The following is a 27067-nucleotide window of genomic DNA, read 5'->3' as shown; positions in this document are numbered from 1 at the left end:
TTATAAAGACAGAAAATTGTTATTAATGTCTTTACATTTATCAATAATGTTTAGATCATGTTGATATTTATTTCCGATTGTCATTTGTTAGTTTACTATTTTCATCTAACATTTCAAGGCTCCAAACTCTGTTTCCCCCTGACGTTATATTGCACAAGAAAGTGGACGTTCATCTGAAAACATACGTTTTTGACACACGTTTGTGTGTGCATGTGCGCGCAAGTGACAACTTGTATTTGAGTGTGTGTGTGTGTGTGTGTGTGTGTGTGTGTGTGTGTGTGTGTGTGTGTGTGTTGAGAGAGAGGGAAGCGGCGTGAGTGTGGTAATTTCCGGATTACGTGTCAGACATTTGAAGAAATTTCCCCAAATCTGCTGGCACTGTTCCAGTAAGACTTTGCCAATCTGTGTGTGTGTGTGTGTGTGTGTGTGTGTGTGTGTGTGTGTATGCGCGCGCGCGCGCGCTTGTGTGCATACGTGCTGACTGACTGTCGGTTCGGTCTTCCATTTACATGTATGTATGCATTTATGGGTGTACATGAAGGTGTTGTATATTTGTCACCTTGGAATGTAACTTTATTATTTCATAAATCATCGAAATATTTTTAAAGAAAACAGCCATCTTTACAAGGGAAAAATCCATCACCCGTCAAAACTTTCTGCTTTACTGTATTCAATGTACTAAAAAAAAATCTACCACGCTGAGTCTTTGATTCTTTCTGTTTATTGCATTTCAGCACATTCCAGTGCCCGAAATATAACCGTGCAAACTTTTGCATTTCGGTGAAGACTGGAACATCAACAGATTCAGCACAACAAAGAAGCTTACAAACAACAAAACAACAACAAGCAACTAACCAACAAATTAACCAATCAATACACAACATTCCAGTAATTACGAAAAGCTTCCTGTTACAGTGATCGAACAAATCACAGTCATTTGGAAGAGACTGAAGCTTGAACATAATATTGGTCGCATAAATGAAGTTAACACTATTTAACTGACCAAATAACCGACTAATTGGCTGACTGACTGACTGACTGACTAACCCTGTACAAAACTTCTTGTGCAGTCTCCTAACAATCCACAGCGACATAATAAATTGGTAGAAAACAGAAGCTTCAACATCATAGTGACTGTATTCTTGAAGTGAACAGGAAAATAATCAGCTAACTAACCGACCAACTAACAAACTGATTGACTAACCAGCTAAACAACACTGCGAAAAAGCTTCTTGTACAATGGAACAAACGATTGACACAAGCAGTTTCAATGGAATGAGGCTTCAACGTCACACTCTCCTAAAAGCTAACAACTGTCACACAGACTGACCAGTTCAGTCTTCAGTTTCAAGGAAGTATCAAAGTATGCGGACTGATCCATATACGCTACACCACATCCGTGAAAAGAATAAACAACAACAACACTTTAATGATTGCAAAAATCTACCTTTACAATGACAAAACAAACCACACCAGTATTTTGAAGGGATTAAGTTTCAAAATCGTACTTTTTCTTGAAGTTAGCAATCACACTAACTAATGAACAGACTGACTGACGAACTGGCTAACCATTAAACAACACTTCAAAGCTTCCCGTACATTGACCACACAAGCAGCTCCAGAGAGCCAATAATAACGATACGTACTCACCAGCAATGACAGGAAAGTCCAGACTTCAGCATCACTACAGCTACTAATATGAAATAAGCGGTGACAAAGTCTCATTCAAGGTGTTTTGACAATCAACACAATAGGTATCACGAACACACGGGAATCAACCACAACCACTTGTCAGGAGGTGTGTGGAAACCAGCATCAAGCCCACTGTCTTCAAACAATCAGTAGCAAAAAAAATACATGAATGGTAAACAATACTTCCAACGTGACGAAACAGTTCCACAGCAATCATCACCAGAAGTGCCAACAACGTCACGAACCGTATTCTTCCATACTTTCCAAGGAGAGTGATGGCCTAGAGGTAACGCGTCCGCCTAGGAAGCGAGAGAATCTGACCGCCGATATTTTCTCCCCCTCCACTAGACCTTAAGTGGTGGTCTGGACGCTAGTCATTCGGATGAGGCGATAAACCGAGGTCCCGTGTGCAGCATGCACTTTGCGCACGTAAAAAACCCACGGCAACAAAAGGGTTGTTCCTGGCAAAATTCTGTAGAAAAATCAACCTCGATAGGAAAAACAAATAAAACTGCACGCAGGAAAAAATACAAAAAAATGGGTGGCGCTGTAGTGTAGCGACACGCTCTCCCTGAGGAGAGCAGCCCGAATTTCACACAGAGAAATCTGTGATAAAAAGAAATACAAATGCAAATAGTACCTTGACCATTGTGGCTGTCCTCATCAAGACATTTTCACTTAGAACTTCACACAACACTTTTCAGGAAGTCTTGGGATGAGTGCAGACGTATGGGTGAAGACATTCACAGCACAAAGGTTCCCACGAAGCGTCCAACCAAAATGACACCAATAAAGTCTTCCCAGTAATAACGATCCGAGGCATCAAGAACGTCAATAATCACCACATGTCGTAACCGAATTGTGGGCTTCAGCCTTACAGTGACGTTCCTCACGGAACAGAACCCTGAATCCAGGAGGAGTCACGTTCCTAGCAATGACGATCAGAGGCATCATGAACGTCAAGAATCAACACCGATCTTGACCACCAGTCCACAAAGTGTTCCTTACAGTGATGATCAGAGGCGTTAAGAACGTCAGGAATCAGCACAAATCCTAACCACCAGTCCACAAAGCGTTCCTAACACTGACGATCAGAGGCGTCAATAACGTCATATCCATAAAGTGTTCCTAACAATGATGATCAGAGCCGTCAATAACGTCATGTCCATAAAGTGTTCCTAACAATGACGATCAGAGGCGTCAATAACGTCATATCCATAAAGTGTTCCTAACAATGACGATCAGAGGCGTCAATAACGTCATATCCATAAAGTGTTGCTAACACTGACGATCAGAGGCGTCGATAACGTCATATCCATAAAGTGTTCCTAACAATGACGATCAGAGGCGTCAATAACGTCATATCCATAAAGTGTTCCTAACACTGACGATCAGAGGCGTCGATAACGTCATATCCATAAAATGTTCCTAACAATGACGATCAGAGGCGTCGGGAACCATCACCGGTCCTCAAGGAGTTTTGGGCTTCAGCATCATGGCCACAGTCTTCATGGAGTAGAACTCGGACTCCTTGGCGGAGTACCACACCACGCCGTCAGCATAGCTGGACGAGGCTTGGGAGTACCAGGCCCGGTGGTACACACCGTTCAGGTTGCTGGAGAAGCAGGAATGGAACCACCAACCCCCTTGGTTCTCCGCCGCGCAGTGCCGCGTGTGCAAGTCATTGTCCACGTCCTCGGTGGAGAAAGCCATGTTGTCGTGGTAGCTGAGCGAGTCGCCGGCGTCGCCCGTGTATCCACTGACCTTGAGGCGGTAGTGCTGGCTGGAGTCGGACACCTGGAACTGTGTGTACTCTGCCCAGTACCTGCAGCACAGAGTCGGAATGTGTTCATGTGACGGGTGCAATAGCCTAGTGGTTGGGCGCAACAGCCGAGTGGTTAAAGCGTTGGACTTTCAATCTGAGGATCCAGGCTTCGAATCTCGGTAACGGCGCCTGGTGGGTAAAGGGTGGAGATTTTTCCGATCTCCCAGGTCAGCATATGTGCAGACCTGATTGTGACTGAACCCCCTTCGTGTGTGTATGTACGCAGAAGATCAAATACGCACGTTAAAGATCCTGTTATCCATGTCAGCGTACGGTGGGTTATGGAAACAAGAACATATCCAGCATGCACACCCCCGAAAACGGCATATGGCTGCCTACATGGCGGGGTAAATAAATAAAACTGTCATACACGTAAAATGTTACATGTCTGAGTATGTATACGTTCGTGACTTAAACCTGACTGAATGACACACGAAACGAATGATGAGCGCCCAGTGGCAGCCGTCAGTCGGTTCTAGCCATGTTAGCGGCCTGTTGTGAAAATGACCCCGTGTTTGTAAAGTGCTTTGAGCTTGGTCTCCCACCGAGGATAGGTGCTATTTAAGTATCCATATCAGTCAGTCATTTAAACATGTTGTTCATCAAAGGATGCATGGGCAGATACATTGATTCACTGCATGTTCTGGTGGTCAAGACGACAGCTCTGTCGGTTTATGTACATCACTCTTTGTTACTTTCTGTTGAAACTTTGTGCGCTGGAGAGAAGGAGGAAGGTGGCAGTATGGGTAAGACGTTTGTCTGCCAATACAGTGTCCCTGAAGGTCTGGGTTCGATTCCCGGTCTCGTCCTTACACGCAAGTTTGTGAAAATCAGACTGAGCGTCTGGTTGTTCGGATGAGACGATAAACCGAGGTTCAGTGTGCAGGACGCATTTGGTGCACTGAAAAAGAACCCATGGCAACAAGAGTTGTCCTCTGGCAAACTTCTGTGGAAGAACTCCACTCTGGTAGGTACACACACACACACACACACACACACACACACACACACATATATATATATATATATATATGTGTGTGTGTGTGTGTGTGTGTGTGTGTGTGTGTGTATGCACTCAAGGCCTGACTTAACGCGTTGGGTTATGCTGCTGGTCAGGCATCTGTCCCTGAATCTGTCCGGAACATTGACGCTTTCTTGAGAAACAAACTGAGAACTGTTCACTTGAACATTTTGTTCACCAGAGGATGGCCGGATGTTGTCTGGTGATTGCCTAGTAGTGACGCGTTCACCGAGGAAGCGAGAGAACCTGAGCGCACTGGCTCGAATTTCACATTTGCCAGTATTTTCTCCTCCCTCTACACTGGATGTTGAATGGTGGTCTGGACACGTGTAGTTCAGATGAGCCGATAAAACGAGTTCCCGTGTGTGTGTAGCATGCACTTAGCGCACGTAAAACAACCCACGGCAACAAAAGGGTTGTCCCTGACAAAATCCTTTAGGAAATTTTACTTTAATTGGTAAACAAATACACTTGCAAAACACACACACACACACACACACACACACACACACACACACACACACACACACACACACAAAACCAGGGGTGGTACTGCACTGTGGCGTCGTGCTATCCTTGGGGAGAGGAACCCGAACTCTGTACAGAGAAATTTGTTGTGACAAAATGTGATACAACACAATACACAATACATGATCCACTGCTTTTTTCAGCTGGTCAGAACATCAGTGCTGTTGTTGTTGTTGTTGTTTTTTGTTCAGTACTATTTGCTTATTTATGTCGACATGTCATGCACTGGGCTGAAAAAAAACAACCCAACAACAAACAAAACCAATACGTTCCTTGCTTATCTACCCCTCTCGTTAACAATTTGTTTTGTTTTGTTTGTGTCTGTGTCCAGCTTTGGTGCTGGGTGTGGTTCTGTCTCATTTCATGTAGCTTACGCCTTGTGGGTTTGAAATATAAAATAGTTTATTAATCAGATTCTTTCCTGACTGACTGAATGTGCTTACTTGGATCCTGAAGTAAATTAACTGATTTATTGATTGACTGACTGATTGGTCGATTGATCAGTTGCTTGCTAATATTGGTTAATTGATAAACTGATTGATTAATTGCTTGCTTCATTGTTTACAGTATGTGTTTGCTTGCTTGTTGGATTACAGTGTATGGCCTACCTTGATTTACTGATTGATAAAATGATTGAATAACTGCTTGCTTTATTGTTTACAGTATGCGTCTTACCTTGATTGTATGATTGATTGATTGATTACAGTGTGTGTCTCACCGTTTCCCCTCCCAGTCTATACTGATTGATTACAGGTATGTCTCACCTTTACCCCTCCCAGTCTATACTGACTGATTACAGGTATGTCTCACCTTTTCCCCTCCCATTCTGCCAGGTCCACCCTCAACAGGTACTGATTGATTACAGGTATGTCTCACCTTTACCCCTCCCAGTCTATACTGATTGATTACAGGTATGTCTCACCTTTTTCCTTCCCAGTCTGCCGGGTCCACCCTCAACAGGTACTGATTGATTACACTATGTGTCTCACCTTTTCCCTTCCCAGTCTATACTGATTGATTACAGGTATGTCTCACCTTTACCCCTCCCAGTCTGCAAAGTCCACCCTCAACAGGTATTGATTGATTACACTATGTGTGTCACCTTTTCCCTTCCCAGTCTATACTGACTGATTACAGGTATGTCTCACCTTTTCCCCTCCCAGTCTATACTGATTGATTACAGGTACGTCTCACCTTTTCCCCTCCCAGTCTGCCAGGTCCACCCTCAACAGATACTGTTTCTGATGGGTCAGAAGGTGAAGCAGGTCGTTGCCGATCCACAGCTCTCCGTAAGGGTTGCCAAAGCCGTACTGGTACTCCAGCCATCGTCTGTAGGCACACACACACAGGAAATACTACTACTACTACTGCAATACAGAGTCCGTGAGGGTCTGGGTTCGAGTCCCGCTCTCGGCCTTTCTCCCAAGTTTGACTGGAAAACCAAACTGAGCGTCTAGTCATTCGGGTGAGACGATAAACCGAGGTCCCGTGTGCAGCACGCACTTGGCGCACTGACAAAGAACCCATGGCAACGAGAGCGTTGTCCTCTGGCAAAATTCTGTACAAGAAATCCGCTCTGACAGGTACACAAACATATATGCACGCACTCAAGGCCTGACTGAGCGTGTTGGGTTATGCTGCTGGTCAGGCATCTGCCCAGCAGATGTGGTGTAGCGGATATGGAATTGTCCGAACGCAGCGACGCCTCCTTGAGAAACTGAAACTGCTGCTGTTACTACAACTACTGCTACTGCTGCTGCTGCTGCTACTACTACTACTATACTAATCGATTGCATTTGTCTGGCGCATTTCTCGAAGTAAACTTAGACTCACAGCGCTGGCAGTCGCCCATTCACAAGCGGCTATGTCCGAAAATGACTGACCACACCCAACCAGACACACACGCACCCATTAGCAGAAAACAACTCAATTTAACAGTGGACTTTTTTTTTTTATTCGCAAAAACGCCTCACAGAACAGATGGGTTTTCAGCTGGGGTTTGAACAGAGGGAGTGTTGGTTGGTTGGTGCCCAAGACCGATAGGCAGCGAATTCCAGACATTAGGAGCACAAAAATACAAAAAACTGCGGTGAACAGGTGTTTACATTTTGTTAGCGTCTGACTTTTTTATGGAGGTGGGGCGCGGGGGTTGGGGGGAGGGTGGGAGTGGAGATTCTTTGATGTGATGATTCAGTGTACAGACACCCACCCGCCAACCGCACCCTCCCACATACACACCTGTTGAAGTTAAGCAGGCCGTCCACCCGTCTCTGCACCACGGTGTAGCCAGTGGAGTTGATCATGAGGCAATAGATGGGGATCAGGTACAGGGCGCCTACGGGCCGGATGTGGTATACCCCGCTCGTGCGGTACCCCGTCTGGTACAGCTCGTGACAGTCTGCGCACACACACACACACACACACACGCACGAGTACACGCGCACGTTCACATACACACATATACGTATATACACGCGTTGGCGCGTGCACGAAAACATACACGCGCGCGCACACACGCACATACATAATCACACGCGCGGGCGCGCACACACACTTGCATACACGCGCGCGCACGTGCACAAAAGCGCGCACACACACATACACACACACGCGCGCGTGCACACACAAACACATTCTTGCAGGTGCGCACACATGATTTCATATGCATATACGGGTCTATGACCAATTTTGATTTACGTGTGCGTCTTACATAACAGTTCTACTTTTTGTGTTTTTTGTTGAAGTACTTAAAGCATATACCAGCCTACAGTCTAGCGGAAACAGTGGAAACAATTCTTGCGTCAAATCATAGCATTCTCTTCCACTCTTTCCCGTTTCCCACAAATTCCAGGTCGTTACAAAATCAACAACCAGCCAAGCCAACCAACCAAACCAAATAACACACACACACACACACACACACACACACACACACACCTCTGGCGATAAAGTTCTCGCCCGCCGCACTCTGGATGACGAAGCCGGGAGAGTTCTCTCCCGTACGTCCTCCCAGCATTCCGCCGTTTCCGGTCAGCATGCGCGCGTGCATGGCGTCCTGTCGTTCCCTGAGCCTGTTGACGTCCACCTGCAGCTCTCCCACCCGCTCCTGCAGACTGACACTGTCCGAGTGAAGAGTGGACAGCTGGCTACGGTGCTCCTCCCTCTCCGCCTGACACGCCAAAGGGAAAGAAGAAAAGAATTGTCAAGTTAAAACAACAGGGTAAGCGCTATGTCATGATGATGATGATGATGATGATAATGATTACTATTATTTATCAGATTTTTTTTTAATCAGATTTCATCAGATTTTATTTATTTATTTATTTATTTTATTTAAAAAAATGTTACTGTACTTATTTTATTTTATTTTATTTTCATTATTATTTATTTTTACTGTATTTTATTTTACTTATTTATTTATTTATTTACTTTTTTTCTCAATCGCGTTGGGTTACGCTGCTGGTCAGGCATCTGCTTGGCAGATGTGGTGTAGCGTATATGGATTTGACCGAACGCAGTGACGCCTCCTTGAGCTACTGATACTGATACTTATCAGTTTATTTATCCATTATTATTATCATCATCATCATCATTGGGTAAAGTCCAAGTTTAGCATCCTAAATTCAGTTACTCATTTTGCTGGGAATTTTTGTTGCATGTATGAAATGTTATTACCATCAGTAGATGTTGTAACCCGTTTTCAGTGGGGTTTTCTACCCTTATTATGTACGTTATTTTGCCCAGTTTTGATGCGGATTCGGTCACTCAACCGACGTGCCACCATCTTGCATTTTCTTTTTTTCGTCCCACAAACCATGAAAATGTAACCAATCGGTGCAATAATTTAGGATGCTATTATTATCATTATTATTAAACTCATTATTATTATTAACCGTATTGTTAAATGCATTTAGTGCCCCAAGGAAAAGTGCTATATAAAAATACATTAGTAGTGTTAGTAGTAGTAGCATGTGAAAGCTTTGTGCATTATCCCGAAGAACGATGCGATTCCAACCGAAGTCTACACACTATATAAATATACATTGTAATTATTTATTTGTTGTTATCATCATTCTCATTATTATTATTATTATCATCATCATCATCATTATAAGCTGACCTTGTGCGTTGGTATGGTCACGACGTGTCATGACCGAACGGCCTTGCTAAAACAGTTTTTTAACTCTTTCCATACGAACGGCGAAAGAGACGACGTTAACAGCGTTTCACCCCAATTACCACCATCAAAATATCGTAAGCGGAAGGCTCTTATACTGAAGAGGTGAATGTTGACAAAGAATACCACAATTCTGACGACGGAAGCTAAAGGTTGGGTCATTCAGACACCCACTGGACATCCGAGGGGTCTGTGTAGATGAGAAGAGAAGACTGGCCGTACTGAGTGAGTTAAGGAACTGTTGAGGGAGGGAGACGGGAAAGAAGACAGAGAAAATAACACAAAACGATGGATTGACAACATTGCAGAATAGACAGGAAGACCATTTACAGAGACCTGCAGCCAGCTGCATTGCTCGGACGGAAAAGCCTTGTATGGTCGTAACCCGCTACTAACAGTGTGTAGTATGGAACTGACCAATGGCGTAGTTCGGTCAACGTAGGCATTTAGTCACGTGTAACTGTCAAAAAGTTATAACCAAGCAATGCAACTGGCACCTGCTGGGCGACAAACCAGGGGGAATCTGGTGAACGGTTCTTCTGTACAGCGCCCCAGTAACTCTTCACAAGTTAAGGAAGAAGAAAAGAAGACGTTGATGATGATGATGGAATCTGGTGCAAGTGTTCTTTTGTGCAACGCTCAAGTAACTCCTCAAAGCGTTAAGGGAGAAGAAGAAAGAGGAGAAGGAGGAGGAGGAGAAGAAGAAGAAGATGATGATGATGATGAAAAAGAGATAAGGGAGATGGAGAAGAAGAAGGAAATAATAATGATGATGATGGTGATGGTGAAGAAGTTAATGATGATGATGAAAGAAAGAAAGAAATACAATAAAATAAAAAAAAAGGAACAAGACGAACAAAACAGGAAGACGACACTGACCTTGACCTGGTTGAGGGAGCCCTCCAGACGCATGCAGTCGGCCATGACCTTGGAGACCCGGGACTCGAGGCGCCGTAGGAGGTCCTCGGTGAGGGCGGTGCGGGACTGGAGGGAGAGGAGGGAGGAGGACACGCCCCTCACCTCCTGGCTCACCTGTAGGCTGCTGTTGTTCTCCCTGCCCCGCTGCTTCTGTAGGCGTCGGGACTCCCGCTGTGTGGGCACGGCGACACGACGATGGTTAGTTCTTTGGCCATACACCGACAAGACAATGGATTCATCGGTGAAACAGCAACAAGACTATGGTTGTTCAGTCAGACGGCAACAAGACGATGGTTACTTCGGCCAGACAGCGACAAGACAATGGATTTTCGGTCAGACGGCAACGACGATGGACAAGACGATGGTTATTCAGTCAAACGGCAACAAGACAATGGGTACTTCTTCGACCAGACAACAACAAGACAATGGTTAGTTATACGACGTCTGTCATTGGTCAGACGGCAACATGACGATGGTTCTTCGATCAGACAGCAACAAGACGATGGTTACTTCAGTCAGACAGCAACATGACGATGGTTATTCAGTCTTTAAAATAATATATATACTTTACTTTTTTTAACCCTTAACTGGAAGTAGATGCTAACGTAGCGATAGCCTTGATATGCCCTTAGTGGTAGGCGAGGCTCTAAGCACCGTAATTTGATTTGACTTCGGTGAGACAGCAACGAGACAATGTATTCTTCAGTCAGACATCAACAGGACGATAGTTACTTCGATCAGACAGCAACAGGACGATGGATACTTCAGTCAGACAGCAACAAGACGATGGTTACTTCAGTCAGACAGCAACAAGACAATGGTTACTTCAGTCAGACAGCAACAAGACAATGGTTACTGCCTTCAGACAGCACCAAGGCGATGGCTACTGCCTTCAGACGGCAATAAGACGATGGGTACTTCAGTCAGACAGCAACAAGACGATGGATACTTCAGTCAGACAGCAACAAGACGATGGATACTTCAGTCAGACAGCAACAAGACGATGGATACTTCAGTCAGACAGCAACAAGACGATGGATACTTCAGTCAGACAGCACCAAGACGATGGATACTTCATTCAGACATCAACAAGACAATGGTTACTTCAGTAAGACAGCAATAAGACGATGGCTACTGCCTTCAGACAGCAGTAAGACGATGGATACTTCAGTCAGACAGCAACAAGACAATGAATATTTCAGTCAGACGGCAACAAGAGAATGGATACTTCAGTCAGACAGGACATGTGGATGACAAAATGAACGTGGCCTAAAAATGTTTTATTTTTCACGTTTCTACAATGGCACCCATCTGGCTTCGAAAATGCCAGAAAGCTCAAGCTGAAAATTCGAAAATCATGTTTGAATGTGTATAAGTGTGGGTCCTTAAACAAATAATGAACATGAATTTTGAAAACTCATAACAATATTCACAGTAGCCAGTACCTTGAGTGCTTCGATCTCTCTCTTCATCAAGAGCCACTCTGCTTTCAGGTCCCCAACACTGTTCTTCAGCATGGAGGCCATATCAGTGCTAAGCTCCGCCCTCTCGAACCTACAACCAATCACATCAATTATAATGTTCACGCAGCTTTTGATTGACGGCTAGTTTAACATAATATTCTATAACTTTGCTTCACCCTTTGGAATATGCAACCAGTCAAACAAGTCACTGGGCTATTTTCCACACGTATATTGATTGACAGCAGACATTTTTTCACTGACAGCGGACATCTTTTCCTCCATATTCTGTGTTCGTTGGATGTGTTAACTGTATACTCGTATCTATGTGTATGATCGTTTGAACCCGTCATTTATGGGGCAATGCTGTATTTTTAGGGGGGTTAGACAAGTTCCTAAATGCAAACTGTACACTGCGAAGCTTTAATGCCTTGTTGTGCTGATTAAGTTCAGTCTGTCTGCCTGTCCCGTCTGTCTAACAGTCCGCCTCTCTCTCTCTCTCTAGTGTGTGTGTGTGTGTGTGTGTGTGTGTGTGTGTGTGTGTGTGTGTGTGTGTGTGCAACAAACACACGCATAATCAAACGAAAAGATGAACAGTAAACGCAGACTGAAATGCCAGCAGAAATCAAACCAACGACAGCAACAAACCAGCGAACAATGACAAAACAAGAGCAGAAAGCAAGACACATTCGCTCCATTTACCTTGTGCCCGAATCTTTAACCTTGTTTCTCAACATATATAGATCGAGTTCAAGGTCATCTACCCGACGATCATAATCGTCCAACTCTCTCTTCAGGTTGCTCATTTCGGCAGACATCTTTGTCGTCTGCAGTTCCACGTCCATCCGGGTCACTTGCATGCTCATGACGTCACGCTCCAGCCGCCATGTCATGTTTTGGATCTGCGTCATGCGGTCTGCCACCTTCACTTCAGCTTTTGCCGCCTGGGACAGCACAGACAGCTTCGATTTTAAATGTAAGACTACATAGGATGAGTACAGAGTAGTCCAGTACAGAGAAAACCCGTGTAATGTATTTTGGCATCCTGAATTCTTGCACTTATTGGTTACATTTCCATGGTTTGGGACGAAAAACGGAAGGAGCGAGATGGTAGCACGTTAACTCTCTCCATACGAACGGCGAAAGAGACGACGTTAACAGCGTTTCATCCCAATTACCATCATCAAAATATTGCAAGCGGAAGGCTCTTATACTGAAGAGGTGAATGTTGACAAAGAATACCCCAGTTCTGACGACGGAAGCTAAAGGTTGGGTCATTGAGACACCCACTGGACATCCGAGGGGTCTGTGTAGAGGAGAAGAGAGGACTGGCCGTACTGAGTGAGTTAATTTAGTGACTGAATCGGCATCAAAACCGAGTCAAATAACGTACAAAATAAGAGTCGAAATCCACTGAAAATGGGTTTCTACATCTACAATGGTAATATCGTTTCAGACATGCACAAAAATTGCCGGGTAAAATAGGTGCAACAATTTAGGTTGCTAAAACAGGACACCCCAGGTCCGATTTGAAATGTAAGATTACACAGGCTGAGTACAGAGTAGTGAAGTACAGACAAAACCCGTTACGTCTTCAGTTAGGCCTACAAGAGCGATTTTAACGATTTGATATGGACACTGAGATACGATCCTGCTCCTGCAGCGCAAACAACGGATAGCCCAATTGTAAAAGTAATCATTAATCAGTCTACTATTCATTGAACGTGACTGGTTTTTAAACTGAAGTCTTATTATAAAAGCCATTACCTGCTCAGCGCTCCATATCCGCCACTATCAAAAGGAAATATATATATATATATATCTTTCTCTCTCTCAAATGTTGTTTTGGTCCCTCTGTCTACTTCCTTTTCGCTCTCTCCTTTTTCTGTCACGTATGTGTTCTTTTCCTCATAATCAGATATCTGCGTGAAGTAGGTTTAATGTATATTTGATTTCTCTTTTCACTAAAGTAAAAATAATTTTTGGTTAGGTCAGTTATTCCAAACCCCTCTCATTCTGTGTGTCTGTGTGTCTGTCTGTGTGTCTCTTTTACGCATACACACACAAACGCATACACACGTAGATGCACACGCGCACGCACAAACACACACTCATACTACACAACCCCCCCCCCCCCAACCCCCTCTCCCCCCCCCCCTCCAACACACACACACATACACACTCAAACACGACACAACACACAACGCAACACAACACAAAACAACACACACACACACACACACACACACACATACACACACACAACACAAACGTACACACAAGCCACAAGCCACGCCCTCACCTGAGCCTGACAGAAGTAGGTCAAGTTGTGCACGGCGAGTTGCACGTGCTCCATCTGTCGGAGGACGTCCTGATCAGGCTGCCACACCTGGAAGGTGGAGCTGCACGCTCCTGCCCCCTCCCCCGCCCCACCCCTCACCGATACCGTCATCGTCATCACCATCATCGTCATGGTCGTCGTCATGGTCGTCATTACTGTCAACATCATCATTATTGTTGTGGTGGTGTTGGTGGTGGTGGAGAGGAGGATGGAAGCCGGTCGCCACATGGGGTGTTCAGTCGGGAATGTCGGTCTCCCAGTGCTGATGTAGACTCGTTTGGTTTCTAGGCTGTGGAAGAGAGAATGAGAGAGATAGAGAGGGAGGGAGGGCATGGTGTTACGTGAGATGAGGAGAATCAGTCAACAGACATAGACATAGACACAGACTAAACGGAGAGAGAGACTGACAGGGGGAAGAAAGAGAGAGAGAGAGGGGGGGGGGAGGGGTTGGGAAGGGGCGGGGATAGGTAAAATAAGGATCATAGTAAAAGGAGACAGACACAGACGGAGAGGAGACTGGCCGACAGACAGACAGGGTGTTGAGATAGAGACCGATAGAGAGAGAGAGAGAGAGAGAGAGAGTGGGGAGGTTTTGTGGGGTGGGGGGGGGGGGGGAGAAAATTATGGACAATGGAGACTGACACAGAGACGCAGACTAAACAGAGAGAGAAAGGTACTGGCATACAGACAGACAAGGGGATGAGAGAGAGAGAGAGAGAGAGAGAGAGCGGGGGGGGGAGAGGGCAGGTGGGATAATCAAAACTTCTGTCAAGGGAGACAGACACAGGCGAAGAGAAGGCTGGCAGACAGGCAGTGGGGAAAGAGAACGGGGTTGGGGTGGGGGTGGGGGGGGGGGGAAGGAGAAGGAATGAGGTAGGTGTGATAAGGAAAGTTACAGTCAAAAGCGACTGACACAGACGGAGGGAGATCGTTTATTTATTTATAGTCTGTTAATCTAAGATGATGATATTAGACTGACGGAGGGAGAGACTGACCTACAGACAGACAGACAGAGAGGGTGGGGGTGGGCGGGGGGGATAGGGTTGTATAAGGATGATTCTAGTCAGCGGAGACAGATATTTGACGGGGAGAGAGATAAGCAGACAGGTAGACAGCAGGAAGCGAGAGAGAGAGAGAGAGAGAGAGAGAGGGATAGACAAACAGAGAGACACACAGAGCGAGAGGATGGTAGGCTAGAGGGATAGGGATGATTCCAGTAAGTGGAGATACTGCATAGACACGGACAGGCGAAGAGATAGTAAGTCAGACACACACAGGGAAAAGAGAAAGACAGGGAAAGAGAATGGTCAGGAGGGTGGGTGGGGGTAAGGAAAATTGTCGTCAAAGGAGACAGACACAGACGGAGAGAGAGAGAGAGACAGGGAGAGAGACGGAGAGACAGAGACAGAAGAGCACACACGCACACACATTCCGAATGTCTACACAGCAGCAGATCGATGCAACAGAAGTGGACTCCGCACGTGGCTGTCTTTTCCGGGACTGTCCACTGGCTGGGAAATGAAACAAACAAAGGCCAACGTGGCTTCAGAGATATCAGAGAGAGAGGTGCGGAGATAGCGAGATAGAGACACACACACACACACACACACACCAGAGCCACAGACATAGAGACGGGTATAGCGCAGAGAGAGCAAGAGACAGACAGAGAAGAGAGAGAGAGAGAGAAAGAGAGACAGACAGACAGAAAGAAAGACAGTCAAAGACATAGATATAGAACCAGAGATATAGAGACAGGTAGAGCGCAGAGAGAGACAGAGAGAGAGAGAGACAGAGAGAGATCAGACAGACAGAAAGAAAGACAGTCAAAGACATAGATATAGAACCAGAGACATAGAGACAGGTAGAGCGCAGAGAGAGACAGAGAAAGCAAGAGAGAGACAGAGAGAGACAGGGAGAGACAGAGAAGAGACACAGACAGAAAGACAGTCAAAGACATAGATATGGAACCAGAGACATAGAGACAGGTACAGCGCAGAGAGAGACAGAGAGAGATCAGACAGACAGAAAGAAAGACAGTCAAAGACATAGATATAGAACCAGAGACCTAGAGACAGGTAGAGCGCAGAGAGAGACAGAGAGAGCAAGAGAAAGACAGAGAAGAGACAGACAGAAAGAAAGACAGTAAAAGACATAGGTATAGAACCAGAGACATAGAGACAGGTAGAGCGCAGAGAGAGACAGAGAGAGCAAGAGAAAGACAGAGAAGAGACAGACAGAAAGAAAGACAGTCAAAGACATAGATATAGAACCAGAGACATAGAGACAGATAGAGCGCAGAGAGAGAGACAGAGAGAGCAAGAGAAAGACAGAGAAGAGACAGACAGAAAGAAAGACAGTCAAAGACATAGATATAGAACCAGAGACATAGAGACAGGTAGAGCGCAGAGAGAGAGACAGAGAGAGCAAGAGAAAGACAGAGAAGAGACAGACAGAAAGAAAGACAGTCAAAGACATAGATATAGAACCAGAGACACAGAGACAGGTAGAGCGCAGAGAGAGACAGGGAGAGACAGAGAAGAGACAGACAGAAAGAAAGACAGTCAAAGACATAGATATAGAACCAGAGACATAGAGACAGATAGAGCACAGACGGAGAGACAATGCAAACAGAGCGAACAGAGAGAGAGAGGGTGCAGGCAGACAGAGAGACACAGACAGGCAAACACAAAAACAGTTGGAGACAGAGATGGTACAGAACTGGTGGGTTTGGGAAGATGGATTCAATTCATTCATATGCCCACAGACACACACACACACACACGCACGCACGCACGCACACACACACACACACACACACACACACACACACACACACACACACACACACACACACATGCACACGCGAGTACGCATACAAAATATAAACTAAAACAAACAAAAACTAGAAAAGAAAAAACTCACGGCCAAACGATTTTTCTTATCAAACTATCTCCCCCCCTCTCTCTCTCTCTCCTCACACACACACACACACACACACACACACACACACACACACACACACACACACTCACTCACTCACTCCCCCTCCCCCCACTCTCTCTCTCTCTCTCTCTCTCTCTCTCTCATCATTTCCTCATCCATATCACCTCTGTTATCATCTACAGCGGACACCCATACGCCACGCTATATTCCCGCAGGCCATTCATGCAGCCTCTGTGGAATTAAGCCAGTCTGCTCAGACCGCAGACGATAGGGGGAAAACGCTGCCTCTTAAACAGAGGGCTGGAACCGCCCTCCCTGCAATTATTGTTCCAGAGAGGGAGGGGAAATAAACCGGTAATCGTTGGGGGGTTGGTGGGGGTGGGTGGGAGGGTCTGGGAGGGGTGGTGGTGGAGGGAGGCGGGGGGGAGGGAGAGGAGGAGGTAGAGGAGGTTAGAGCTAGAGCTGCTGTAGAAACTGTGGGGGGGGGGGGGGGGGGAGGGAGTAGGCGAGAGGGAAGTTTTGGGGGCGGGGGTGTGGGGGGCCGGAGGAGGTGGACCAAGGGGCGTAATTTCAGGGGCAGTTTAATTCCACCGTTTCTCTCTCTGGCTCGGGGGTTTCGATCCGTCTGGAGGGTGTGTAAAGAGGGGGGCAGGGGGGGGTTCAGGGGGACGGGGGGAGGGAGGGCGTGCGGGGTGGGGGGAGAGAGGGTTGGATGGGGCGTGTGGAAAGGCTGACGGTGTTAACGGAATACCTGTATTTACTTCATCGAACGTTCTGTGTGGGGGAGGGGGCCGGGGGGGGGGGGGGGCTGTTTGTTTCTCTCACTCCCTCCCCCTCTCTCTCTTTCTCTCTCTCTCTCTCTCTCTCTCTCAGTGTATGTAAAACGGTGTATGTGTGTGAGCGCGCACGCACGTGTGTGTGTGTTTGTGTGTCTGTTTGTCAGTTAGTATGTCTGTCTGTCTGCGTATTCTTGCGTGCATAAAAATCTCTCACTGTCTGTGTCTCTCTGACTTTCTCTCCCCTTGATTCCTCTACCACCCTCTCTCTCTCTCTCTCTCTCTCTCTCTCTCTGTCAGTTTGACTGCATCTTTCTCTGCACAGCATACCCTGTCAGACTCAAATCGTCAGACGACGACAACTATAATAATGACCAATCGGAATATAAAACGATGCACAATGGTCGTGAGATCAACATGGCGATAAAACCTGGAGTTTCCGGAGGTTGTATGTAAAACAGGGACAGATTCCAGACATTGGCGGCCATTGTGGAGGTAAAAACCCACACAAACTGGGTCTGCTTTGATTGTGCCGGCATGCCAAATGATTGAAGGCTTAACCAACTTTCTAAAGGAAAGATAAACGGGGATTGCGGGTCTGGAAGGAAATATATTTGCATAATTATACGTAGTTAGTGTTGTGAAAGTGAGACATGCTAATCTTGGAGGAGGAAAGAGAAGGAAGAAAAGCAACGAAACGAAAGAAAGTAAAAAAAACGCGTTCCGGTGATTTTAGTGCTTCGGGTGGTAATCACTCTTCTCTCTCACTCTCACTCTCTTTTCTTTTCTTTTTTTTTTAATAATCATTCTCTTACGCTGTGCTGTGCTGTGCTGTGCTGTGTGTGTGTGTGTGTGTGTGTGTGTGTGTGTGTGTGTGTGTGTGTGTGTGTGTGTGTGTGTGTGTGTTGTGTGAGTGTGCATGTGCACGTGTGTGTTCCTGTCTAATGACGACGTACTGCACACATGGATGCACGCAACTTATTGAAAAAGATTACCATAGCACATAGTTGCATTGTTAAGATGTAATCTTTCTCCCATCTCTGTGATTTATTCTTGTCCCCATGATTCGCTGAGCTCCTGCATGAAGAAGCCTTACAATCCCAGAAACATATACAATTGAAACTGTAAGTATTTGATGTCATTTTCAATGTATTTCGGTACCTCAAAGCATATTTCTATTCCTATACGTAACATGAAAGTTTTGTCTGCCATCATAATCAGATGATGCCATGACAGTTCAGAACTGCTCAAAAAACGATTGGACAGGACGCTAGATTCACGTTATGTCGCTGTTCACAAGAAAACCAACCAAGATTCACGATATTCCATAGTTTACACTCAGCTGAGCAGTTTATTTTCTTCGTGCCATGTCAGCTTTTCTATTCTGTTGGCCAACTGGTTTAGGGGTGTCAGCTCTGTGTCTGCCAAAGGCACTGTCCGGTTTGGTTTGGTGAAATTGTTCAAGAGAGCAGGGATACGCGACAAATCCACAACCCATGTGTGCACCTTATTTGTTATCGCTGGATGTAAACACAAACAGCATGTGTATCACTTCAAAATTTCTTCTAGTTTACGTTGAAGGCGAAGGTTTTTTGTCTCTTTGTTGTTGTTGTTGTTTTTTATCGGGGCGAACTGTTAATGAAACGTTTTCCTGGGACGGGCCGCAAGAACGGGCTGAAGAAATACAAAAAAAAGGGGGGGGGGAGCTAGAAATGACAATATATTCAACGCTTTGTTTCAACAGTTTTTGGGCTTCGTCGGAAATGGTAAGAGAAGAACGGCTTTCTTTCTGCTCACTCCCCCCCCCCTCTCTCTCCGCCCTTCTTTCCATGTCTGTGGTGTGAGTGTGGACTGTGTACTGGGGAACTTAACGGGCATCCGTTGAGCGGTGGACCAACAACACCTCAGGTCCGTAATTTTGGGGCGATGACGACGATGATGGTGATGATGGTGATATGGAAATGATACAAATAATGAGGCCAGGAGACGATATGATTAACAAATAGTGTCGATGGTGATATGGATACATACATAGCATAGCATCAGGTCAGAGACTAACCTCGAAGCGCTTTACAAATACAACAGGCTGCCCACCTGGGTAGAGGAGATTGACAGCTGCCATTGGGCGCTCGTCATTCGTTTCCTGTGTCACTCAGTCAGGTTTCAGCCACGCACACACACAGTCACACTGACATGTAACATTTCACGTGTAAAATCATTTGTTTATTTACCCCCGCCATGTAGGCAGCCATATTCCGTTTTCGGGGGGATGCATACCGGATATGTTGTTTCCATAACCCACTGAACGTTGACATTGATTACATGATCTTTAATGTCCATATTGGTTATTCTGCGTGCGTATACACACGAAGGTGATTTAGGCACTGGCAGGTCTGCACATGTGTTGACCTGGGAAATCGGAAAAATATCCACCCTTAACTCACCACGTACGGGGAAACTCAGGCGATAATCCATCGCTCTAACCATTAATTTTGACATACGCACAACGCAGCACAGGACTTTTTGTGGAATTAAAATGACATAAAACCATTTAAAAAGTTTGCTTATGCCCCCCCAGCCCCATTTCCCCTTAAAAATCCAAATCGCAGCGTTTAGACTGACATGCACGAACCAGTGACAGGTGAGTGACGCAGAACCCTGAAGCGATTTGGGGATTCCCACTTTGCAGTTATTGATTAAGAATTCCCAATCCAGTCGGCTCCAGAGGGGAAAAAAGTCCCATTTAAAAAAAAATTAAACATTGAACCCTGTTCTTTTCGGACACCGACTTCAACAACTGTTATTTAGACTGATGCATTTTTATTTAGCCTGCATACATATATATGCCGGGCCAGAGGCGAAAAAAAAAACAAAGAAAAAAATTGCATAAAACTGTGGGCCAGTAATCCGGTCAACTGATTGTGACCAATAGACTGTATCATCATCATCCTCTTAGCGGCCACAATCAATATATTGATTACCCTGCCATGTTGGGAAATGCGTGGAGGTAATAATGCCTTGATGGAAAGTAAAAGACTTAGATACAAGAAGGGTATAATCAAGGGAATACAACTGTGGGTTTTTTGCGGCAGACTGTTGCTTTTCGTTTTTCGTCCACTCAGGGGCTAACCGATCCTAACCATCCCAGGGGTGAGCCAGGCCCCAAAACAAGCAGGAAATAGTAGTGCTCTAGGGAACAGACTGGGGTGGGAGGGAAACCATTCCTACCTAATCTAACCAGCTACGGTTGAGTCTAACGGTTTGACACCTTGACATGAATGTGCCGAGGGTACCAGCTGCCACAGCTGTTTCTGACAACTCCTTCCAATTCTTGACGATGTATGGAAGGAATAAGAATTTCCCATACGTGGTTCTGCACTGAATGTGGCACAGTTGTTGGAGATGACTTCATTTCTGCAAAACAGGGGCGGGGACAATCTTGGACCTGTCGATTGTTGCCTGGTTGTTCAGGACCTTTTCGACATGGCCAACCTCGCCATTGTTCTGTGGTGTTGGAAGGCGGGACACCCTGGTCTGTAGACCATGGCCTTGACATTTGAAGTGGTGTGCTGTCGGCTACCACAAAGCGAACAGCTCTGTGTTGGACAGCTTCGATCTTGTTGATATTACTTTGGGTGTAGGGGGCCCATACTGTGCAAGCGTTTTCCAGTATGGGTCGGACCAAGGATTTGTAGGTGGTCTTCAAGTGGGCTGCGCTGATCTTGAGGTTTCGTAGTGTTGATGCGCTCATTCCAGTTGAGGTCTGGTAATGGTAACTCTGAGGTACTTTGCAGAGGTGACTGTTGCCAATGTGTGGTCGTGATGTTGATATTTGGGATCAGCTATAATATTTTTGTGGGTGACAGGTAAGGTTGTACATTTCCCAGGATGGAAGGCCATGTCCCAGCTCTGCTCCCGACAATAAAGTTCCAACTGCAGCTGGTGCTGGTCTTGTGGTGAGGCCGACAGGCGGCAGACAGCGGTGTCGTCGGCGAACAGGTGTGACAGCGAGGTGAACTGACCCGGGAGGTCAGTCATACATGCCAGAAAAAGGGCTGGGCCTACGATGGATCCCTGTGGAACTCTTGAACGTATGGTCACTTATTCTGAAGCTGCCCCAATAACTAATACTGACCGTCGCCGGTCACTGGAAAATGTTTCGAGCCACTTGTTGATTTTGCCTTGAACTTCTTTTGTTGCCGTAGATTCTTTTACGTGCGTTTAGCGCATGCTGCACACGGGACCTCGGGTTTATCGTCTCATCCGAAGGACTGGGGCGGAGACTACCATTCAAGGTCTAGTGGAGAAGAAGCAAATACTGGCAAGTGTAGGTGGGATTCGAACCCGTGCGCTCAGATTCTCATTTTCTAGGCGGACGCGTTACCACTAGGCCAACACTCGACACCGTGCAACCCGTCGTGCTTTAAGCACAAGCCCAGAACTGAAGAGCGGGACCAGCAAATTGATGGCTTCAGCCTCATCACAGGGAAAAAAACACCCTGTAGCTGGATGTCTACACAACGAACAGGGAAGGTGTGGGAACCGACGTAATTACTCAAAATAAGAGATCTGGGGGGCGAAACGCAAGATAAACTTTGTCTACCAATCTCTGTCTGTCTCTCTTCTCTCTCGATCTGTCTGTCTGTCTGTCTCTGTCTCTGTCTGTCTGTCTCTGTCTCTTACATTATTTCGTAGGTTTTTTTGTTGTTGTTTTCTTTTTGTTGTTTGTTTGTTTGTTCTGTCTCTTACATGATTTCGTAGGGGGGTTTTTTGTTGTTTTTTTGTTTTGTTTTTTGCTATCGTGAATAATTTGCTTTTTGTGCATTTTTCTTATATATTTTCAAAATTCAATTTTCCCCTAAGGGCAGATGAAAAAAAAGAAGCATTTTGTGCTTATTCCTTTACCCTCTTAAAATTTCGTTCGTCATTCTCTCTTTCTCTCTCTTTCTTTCTTTCTTTCTCTCTCTGTTTCTCTGTCTCTCTCTCCCTCTCTCTCTTCCTGTTTCTCTCTCTCTCTCCCGCTCTCTCTTTCTCTGCCTCCACCCCCTCTCTCTCTCTTGCTCTCTCTCTCTCCCTCTTTCTCTGTCTTTCTCTGTCTTTCTTTCTCTCTCTCTCCCTCTCTCTCTCTTTCTTTCTCTTCCTCTCTCTCTCTTTCTTTCTCTTCCTCTCTCTCTCTATCTTCCTCTCTCTCTCTCTCTATCTTCCTCTCTCTCTCTTTCTTCCTCTCTCTCTCTCTCTGTCTGTCTGTCTCTCTGTCTCTCTGTCTCTCTCTCTCTCTCTCTCTCTCTCTCTAACACCCTGGAGAGATGGGTGTGGGGATGTCAGTGATTGACAATCCACAAGGGAATTTTCTGTGGGTGCCCCAGGGTTTCGAGACGTTTGGTGCAGGAGCGGTCACGCAAACACTTTTCAAACTGGGGTTGTTAGGTCTCGGAAAATGCCCTTGTGAATGAATGGTGGTATAAGGAAACAAAAGCGAATGGATAGCTGAATGAATAAATGAATGAATAAATGATTGAATGAATATGAATGTACACACACACACACACACACACACACACACACACATACACACACGCAGACACGCGCGCGCGTATATATATATATAGAGAGAGATAGATACAAAATAGATAATTTAATGGAGCGTGCTGCGTTGAAGCTGTATAAGCTGCTGCTGACGCGGACAAAGGCACACACGAACAGACACGCACTTCTCTCTCTCTCTCTCTCTCAAGGCTTTGAAAGTACGTTGCCAATAGTAAAATGTTTGTGTTGTACCTCCGCATGGACCTGTAACCACCCCTGTTGACATGAGCCAATGGCCTGTTCATTAAAACATTTCAGTGTTCAGTGATCAGTGTTCAGTGTTCTCTCTCTCTCAAGGCTTTGAAAGTACGTTGCCAAAAGTAAAGTGTTTGTGTTGTACCTCTGCATGGACTTGTAACCACCCCTATTGACATGGGCCAATGGCATATTCATTAAAACATTTCAGTGTTCAGTGTTCTCTCTGTCCCAACAAGATTTTGTAAGCAAGTTTACGAAATGCTATTACAACGGCACTAAGAAGGAAGAACTTTGGGTGAATTATGAAAAAGGTTGAAATGGATTTGGTATCGTATGGATCAGCCAAGGAGTCGGGAACGGTATCACATTGTTCCAGAAACCAGCAACCGCTTCATTAACTCACTTAAACAAATTTGGCATTCGGATGTAGAATAACATGCAAACTATAAATAGTACATTTTGTTTAATAACATTTTCCAATCCGAAAAATAGGTACATTTACGTAATCACAAACAAATGCCCGCTTTCGACCAAGAACTCTTGGACGAAATACAAATGAAATATAGTTTATTGCAAGTACAGAGAATGATATTTTAAGTCAAATGTGTCCCACAAATCATGAAAGTGAAATAATTTTTGTTTTTCATTGAAAGGAGTATCGTGTTCAATCATTCTGTACGAAAAAATTATAAATCAAGTTTCACGTCCATCGGTAGTTAATCACGTCGGTAGCAAGCCGTCCTTGCATCTGAAAATGAAGACATTATAATACTACTTGCTAGAATATTTTTTTTTATATTGCCGAGACATACACCTGTCGCTTCGTCGCTCGCCTGTCGCCACAGGGCTTGGGGGAAATGATGGTATGGGATGAAGGATGACTGATGACTTGCGCGATGACTTTGTTTATAGTGAGGAGGAGTTGCGCACCGTCGACCTCACTCTCTTGTCCGAGACCATCTGTATCCAGTGGCAAGACGAGGTCAAGACGACTGGAAATGGAAACGGATGCAGTGGATGACCAGGGTGTCCTATGTGCCTCATCCTGCCCTCAGCACTCCACAGTGCTCTGTTATAACCGCCTTCCTCTCCGTTGAACCATGAAGGTTTCTTCCGCAGAGTCCGCCGGATCCAGTCTTCACATGCTTGGGTAGACAAGCCCTAACTCACCGAGGGTTTGAGACCCATCGGCTACCCTCGCCTAGTTTAGCCAGCCTGTCAAAGCCGTTGCCCGGGGGTTGGGCGCTGCCGCATGCTAGCAGCTTCTAGGACCCATAGGTGAGAGCTGGGTGCCGGTGGGGACCAACAGAGGACGAACCACTCCCGGAAGAGCGTGACAAGCCCCCTCCCCTCCCTCTAGAGGTACTACCCCTCCCGTGCACCCCCTAAACCCCTAGACATACAATGCCACAAAGAAAAGATAAACCTCTTGAGAACGACATCGTGACAAAAACGTCGTCTTCTCTTCTTCTTCGTTCGTGGTCTATACCTCCCACGTTCACTCGTATGTACACGAGTGGGCTTTTACGTGTATGACCGTTTTTACCCCGCCATGTAGGCAGCCATACTCCGTTTTCGGGGGTAGAAACATTATAAAAAATAAAGTAAAAGATAATCAGTATTAATAATTGAGAAGTGGGAGGGGGGAGGGGGGTCATTTACACAGTAGTAATATCACAGGTTCGCATTCCGTATTGTCAGTTGGCTGATGTACATGAGTAGCTACTGATACGGATACATGAGTAGACGACTGCAATTATCAAATGAAAACAAGAATGTATGACCCTTTACGTGTTTGTGAGTGTATTTCGGTTTGCCTTTTTAGTATCCCTATGCTGGTTTATTATTTTTGATTTCCTTTCGTCGCTTGTATTTGTTGAATTGTCCCCCGTAGCGTGAGAGTTGTAGAACGCCATGAAAATGTCATTGTCGGCGTCATTGTCATTGTCATTGTCATTTTCCTCACTTTCTGTCTGTCTGTCTCCCCGTCCCTATCCCCCACCCCCCTCTTCCCCTTCGTCACACAAACTTATTAATGTTGACGAAGAAGCATCTCATACGATTGTTAACATATTCTTGTTTGGGGTAACCAAGTCAGTTTCAGTCTTTGAGACAGACAGACAGATAGAGATAGAGAGTGTGTTCTTGTGTGCGAGAAAGAGAGGGAGAGAGAGAGAGAGAGAGAGAGAGAGAGAGAGAGAGAGAGAGAGAGAGAGAGAGAGAGAACGTGTGCGTGTGGCTATCATGAATGACTATCTCAAATTCTGTCTCGCCTCGCCTATTCTGTCTCTTCTCTGTTGCTCTTTTGTTCTCTCTGTCATTCTCTTCTTTTTCTTTTGTTATGGTTACTATTGTTATGTTTCTGTTTAGTGTGTGTGTGTGTGTGTGTGTGTGTGTGTGTGTGTGTGTGTGTGTGTGTGTGTGTGTGTGTGTGATATTCACAAAAGAAACGCCGATGTAGGATTTCCAGTCGCGTATTTGGCATAAACCGCACTTAAGTGCAGAAATAAATCTGAGCAGCCATCAGCTTGCTTCGGTTCCCGGCGTGTGGTGATTATAAAATCGATAGTCTTTCATAGACCAGACTTTGTCCTTACGGCGCTAATGATACGAATAAACGATAGTTCAAACAGCCTCTGTGGACTGACGCACTTGGGAATCGTGGGTTCAGTCCCCTAACCAATGGCTTGTTGTGGATTGTTCGGCCATTTGTCGGTTTCTTTCCACATTTGATTGGTACCCTGTACTGTTAGTTTTTATACCCTTTTGTCATCTATATTTATGTTGATTGCTAGCGCTCTGAGCTCCTGTGCTAACGTAGAGCGCCATGATAATGAATACCCATTATTGTTATCATTATTATTATGATCATCGTCGTCACCATCATCACCATCATCATCACACCCATCATCACCATCACCACCACTTCCATCATCATCATAAACCTAGGTCCCGTTTGCAGCATGCACTTAACGCACGTAAAACAAACCAACAATAGCAAAACCGTTGTCCCTGACAAAATTGTGTGGATAAATCCACTATGATAGTAAAACAACTACACATGCAGCCAGAAACACACACACACACACACACACACACACACACACACAATGATGGGGCTCTCACCGTGGCGACGCGCTCTCCCTGAGGAGAGCAGTCTCTGCGTGAAAGCTGTGGTGACAACAGAGTAACACAATACAACACAACGCAATGCAGTCTGTCCACATACTGATTATTCTCAACACATAGATTGTGACCTCCCCCCTTCCCTCAACCATTCCGATTAAAACCCTTAGCTTGGTAAACAGACAGACGCGAAATCAACAGCAATATATCACCCACCTCAGATACGGCGAAGATACTCAGCAGCGTCGTTCATGGAGCGGGTAAATGGCAGATTTTTGCAGCGTTATTTTTTTTTATTTTTTTTTTTTAACAACACAACCTACTCTGTTGTTGTTTCCTGGCAAATCACCCACGTACTGTTGAAATATCTTAGTTCAAAGTGAAAATAACTTAACATGTTTAAGTCATGGCCAGTCGAGTTATTAACTGTTCAGCCATTGCGACAAATAAATCAACCAATCAACGAATAAATAAAT

The 27067-nt window shown here is 45.4% G+C and overlaps 1 protein-coding gene across 1 annotated transcript; it reads right to left on the bottom strand.

The window, feature by feature from the left end:
- Positions 1-739: 739 nt before the first annotated feature.
- On the bottom strand, positions 740-27067 carry LOC143282469 (uncharacterized). Its single transcript, XM_076588122.1, has 9 exons — positions 26808-27067; positions 13924-14251; positions 12324-12565; positions 11607-11715; positions 10123-10332; positions 8004-8235; positions 7305-7464; positions 6261-6395; positions 740-3517 (listed from the first exon to the last, which is right to left on the bottom strand). Exons 2-9 carry the CDS (start codon positions 14188-14190, stop codon positions 3163-3165), a joined length of 1710 nt encoding a protein of 569 aa, XP_076444237.1. The 5' UTR covers positions 14191-14251; positions 26808-27067; the 3' UTR covers positions 740-3162.

The sequence above is a fragment of the Babylonia areolata genome, chromosome 5 (assembly GCF_041734735.1).
Source record: "Babylonia areolata isolate BAREFJ2019XMU chromosome 5, ASM4173473v1, whole genome shotgun sequence".
NCBI lineage: Eukaryota > Metazoa > Mollusca > Gastropoda > Neogastropoda > Buccinidae > Babylonia > Babylonia areolata.
Note: the sequence above shows the minus strand (reverse complement) of the source record. Positions and strands in the feature narration are given on the sequence as shown.

Bases quoted from the DNA above. Each gene is read 5' to 3' on its own strand.
- LOC143282469 (XM_076588122.1), bottom strand. From the start codon at position 14,190: ATGTGGCGACCGGCTTCCATCCTCCTCTCCACCACCACCAACACCACC. The intron at 10,333-11,606 runs GTACTGGCTACT...GTGCCCACACAG, and splicing joins GAGAGATCGAAGCACTCAAG to CGGGAGTCCCGACGCCTACA. The intron at 6,396-7,304 runs GTGTGTATGTGG...GTGTGCCTACAG, and splicing joins GGCCTGCTTAACTTCAACAG to ACGATGGCTGGAGTACCAGT.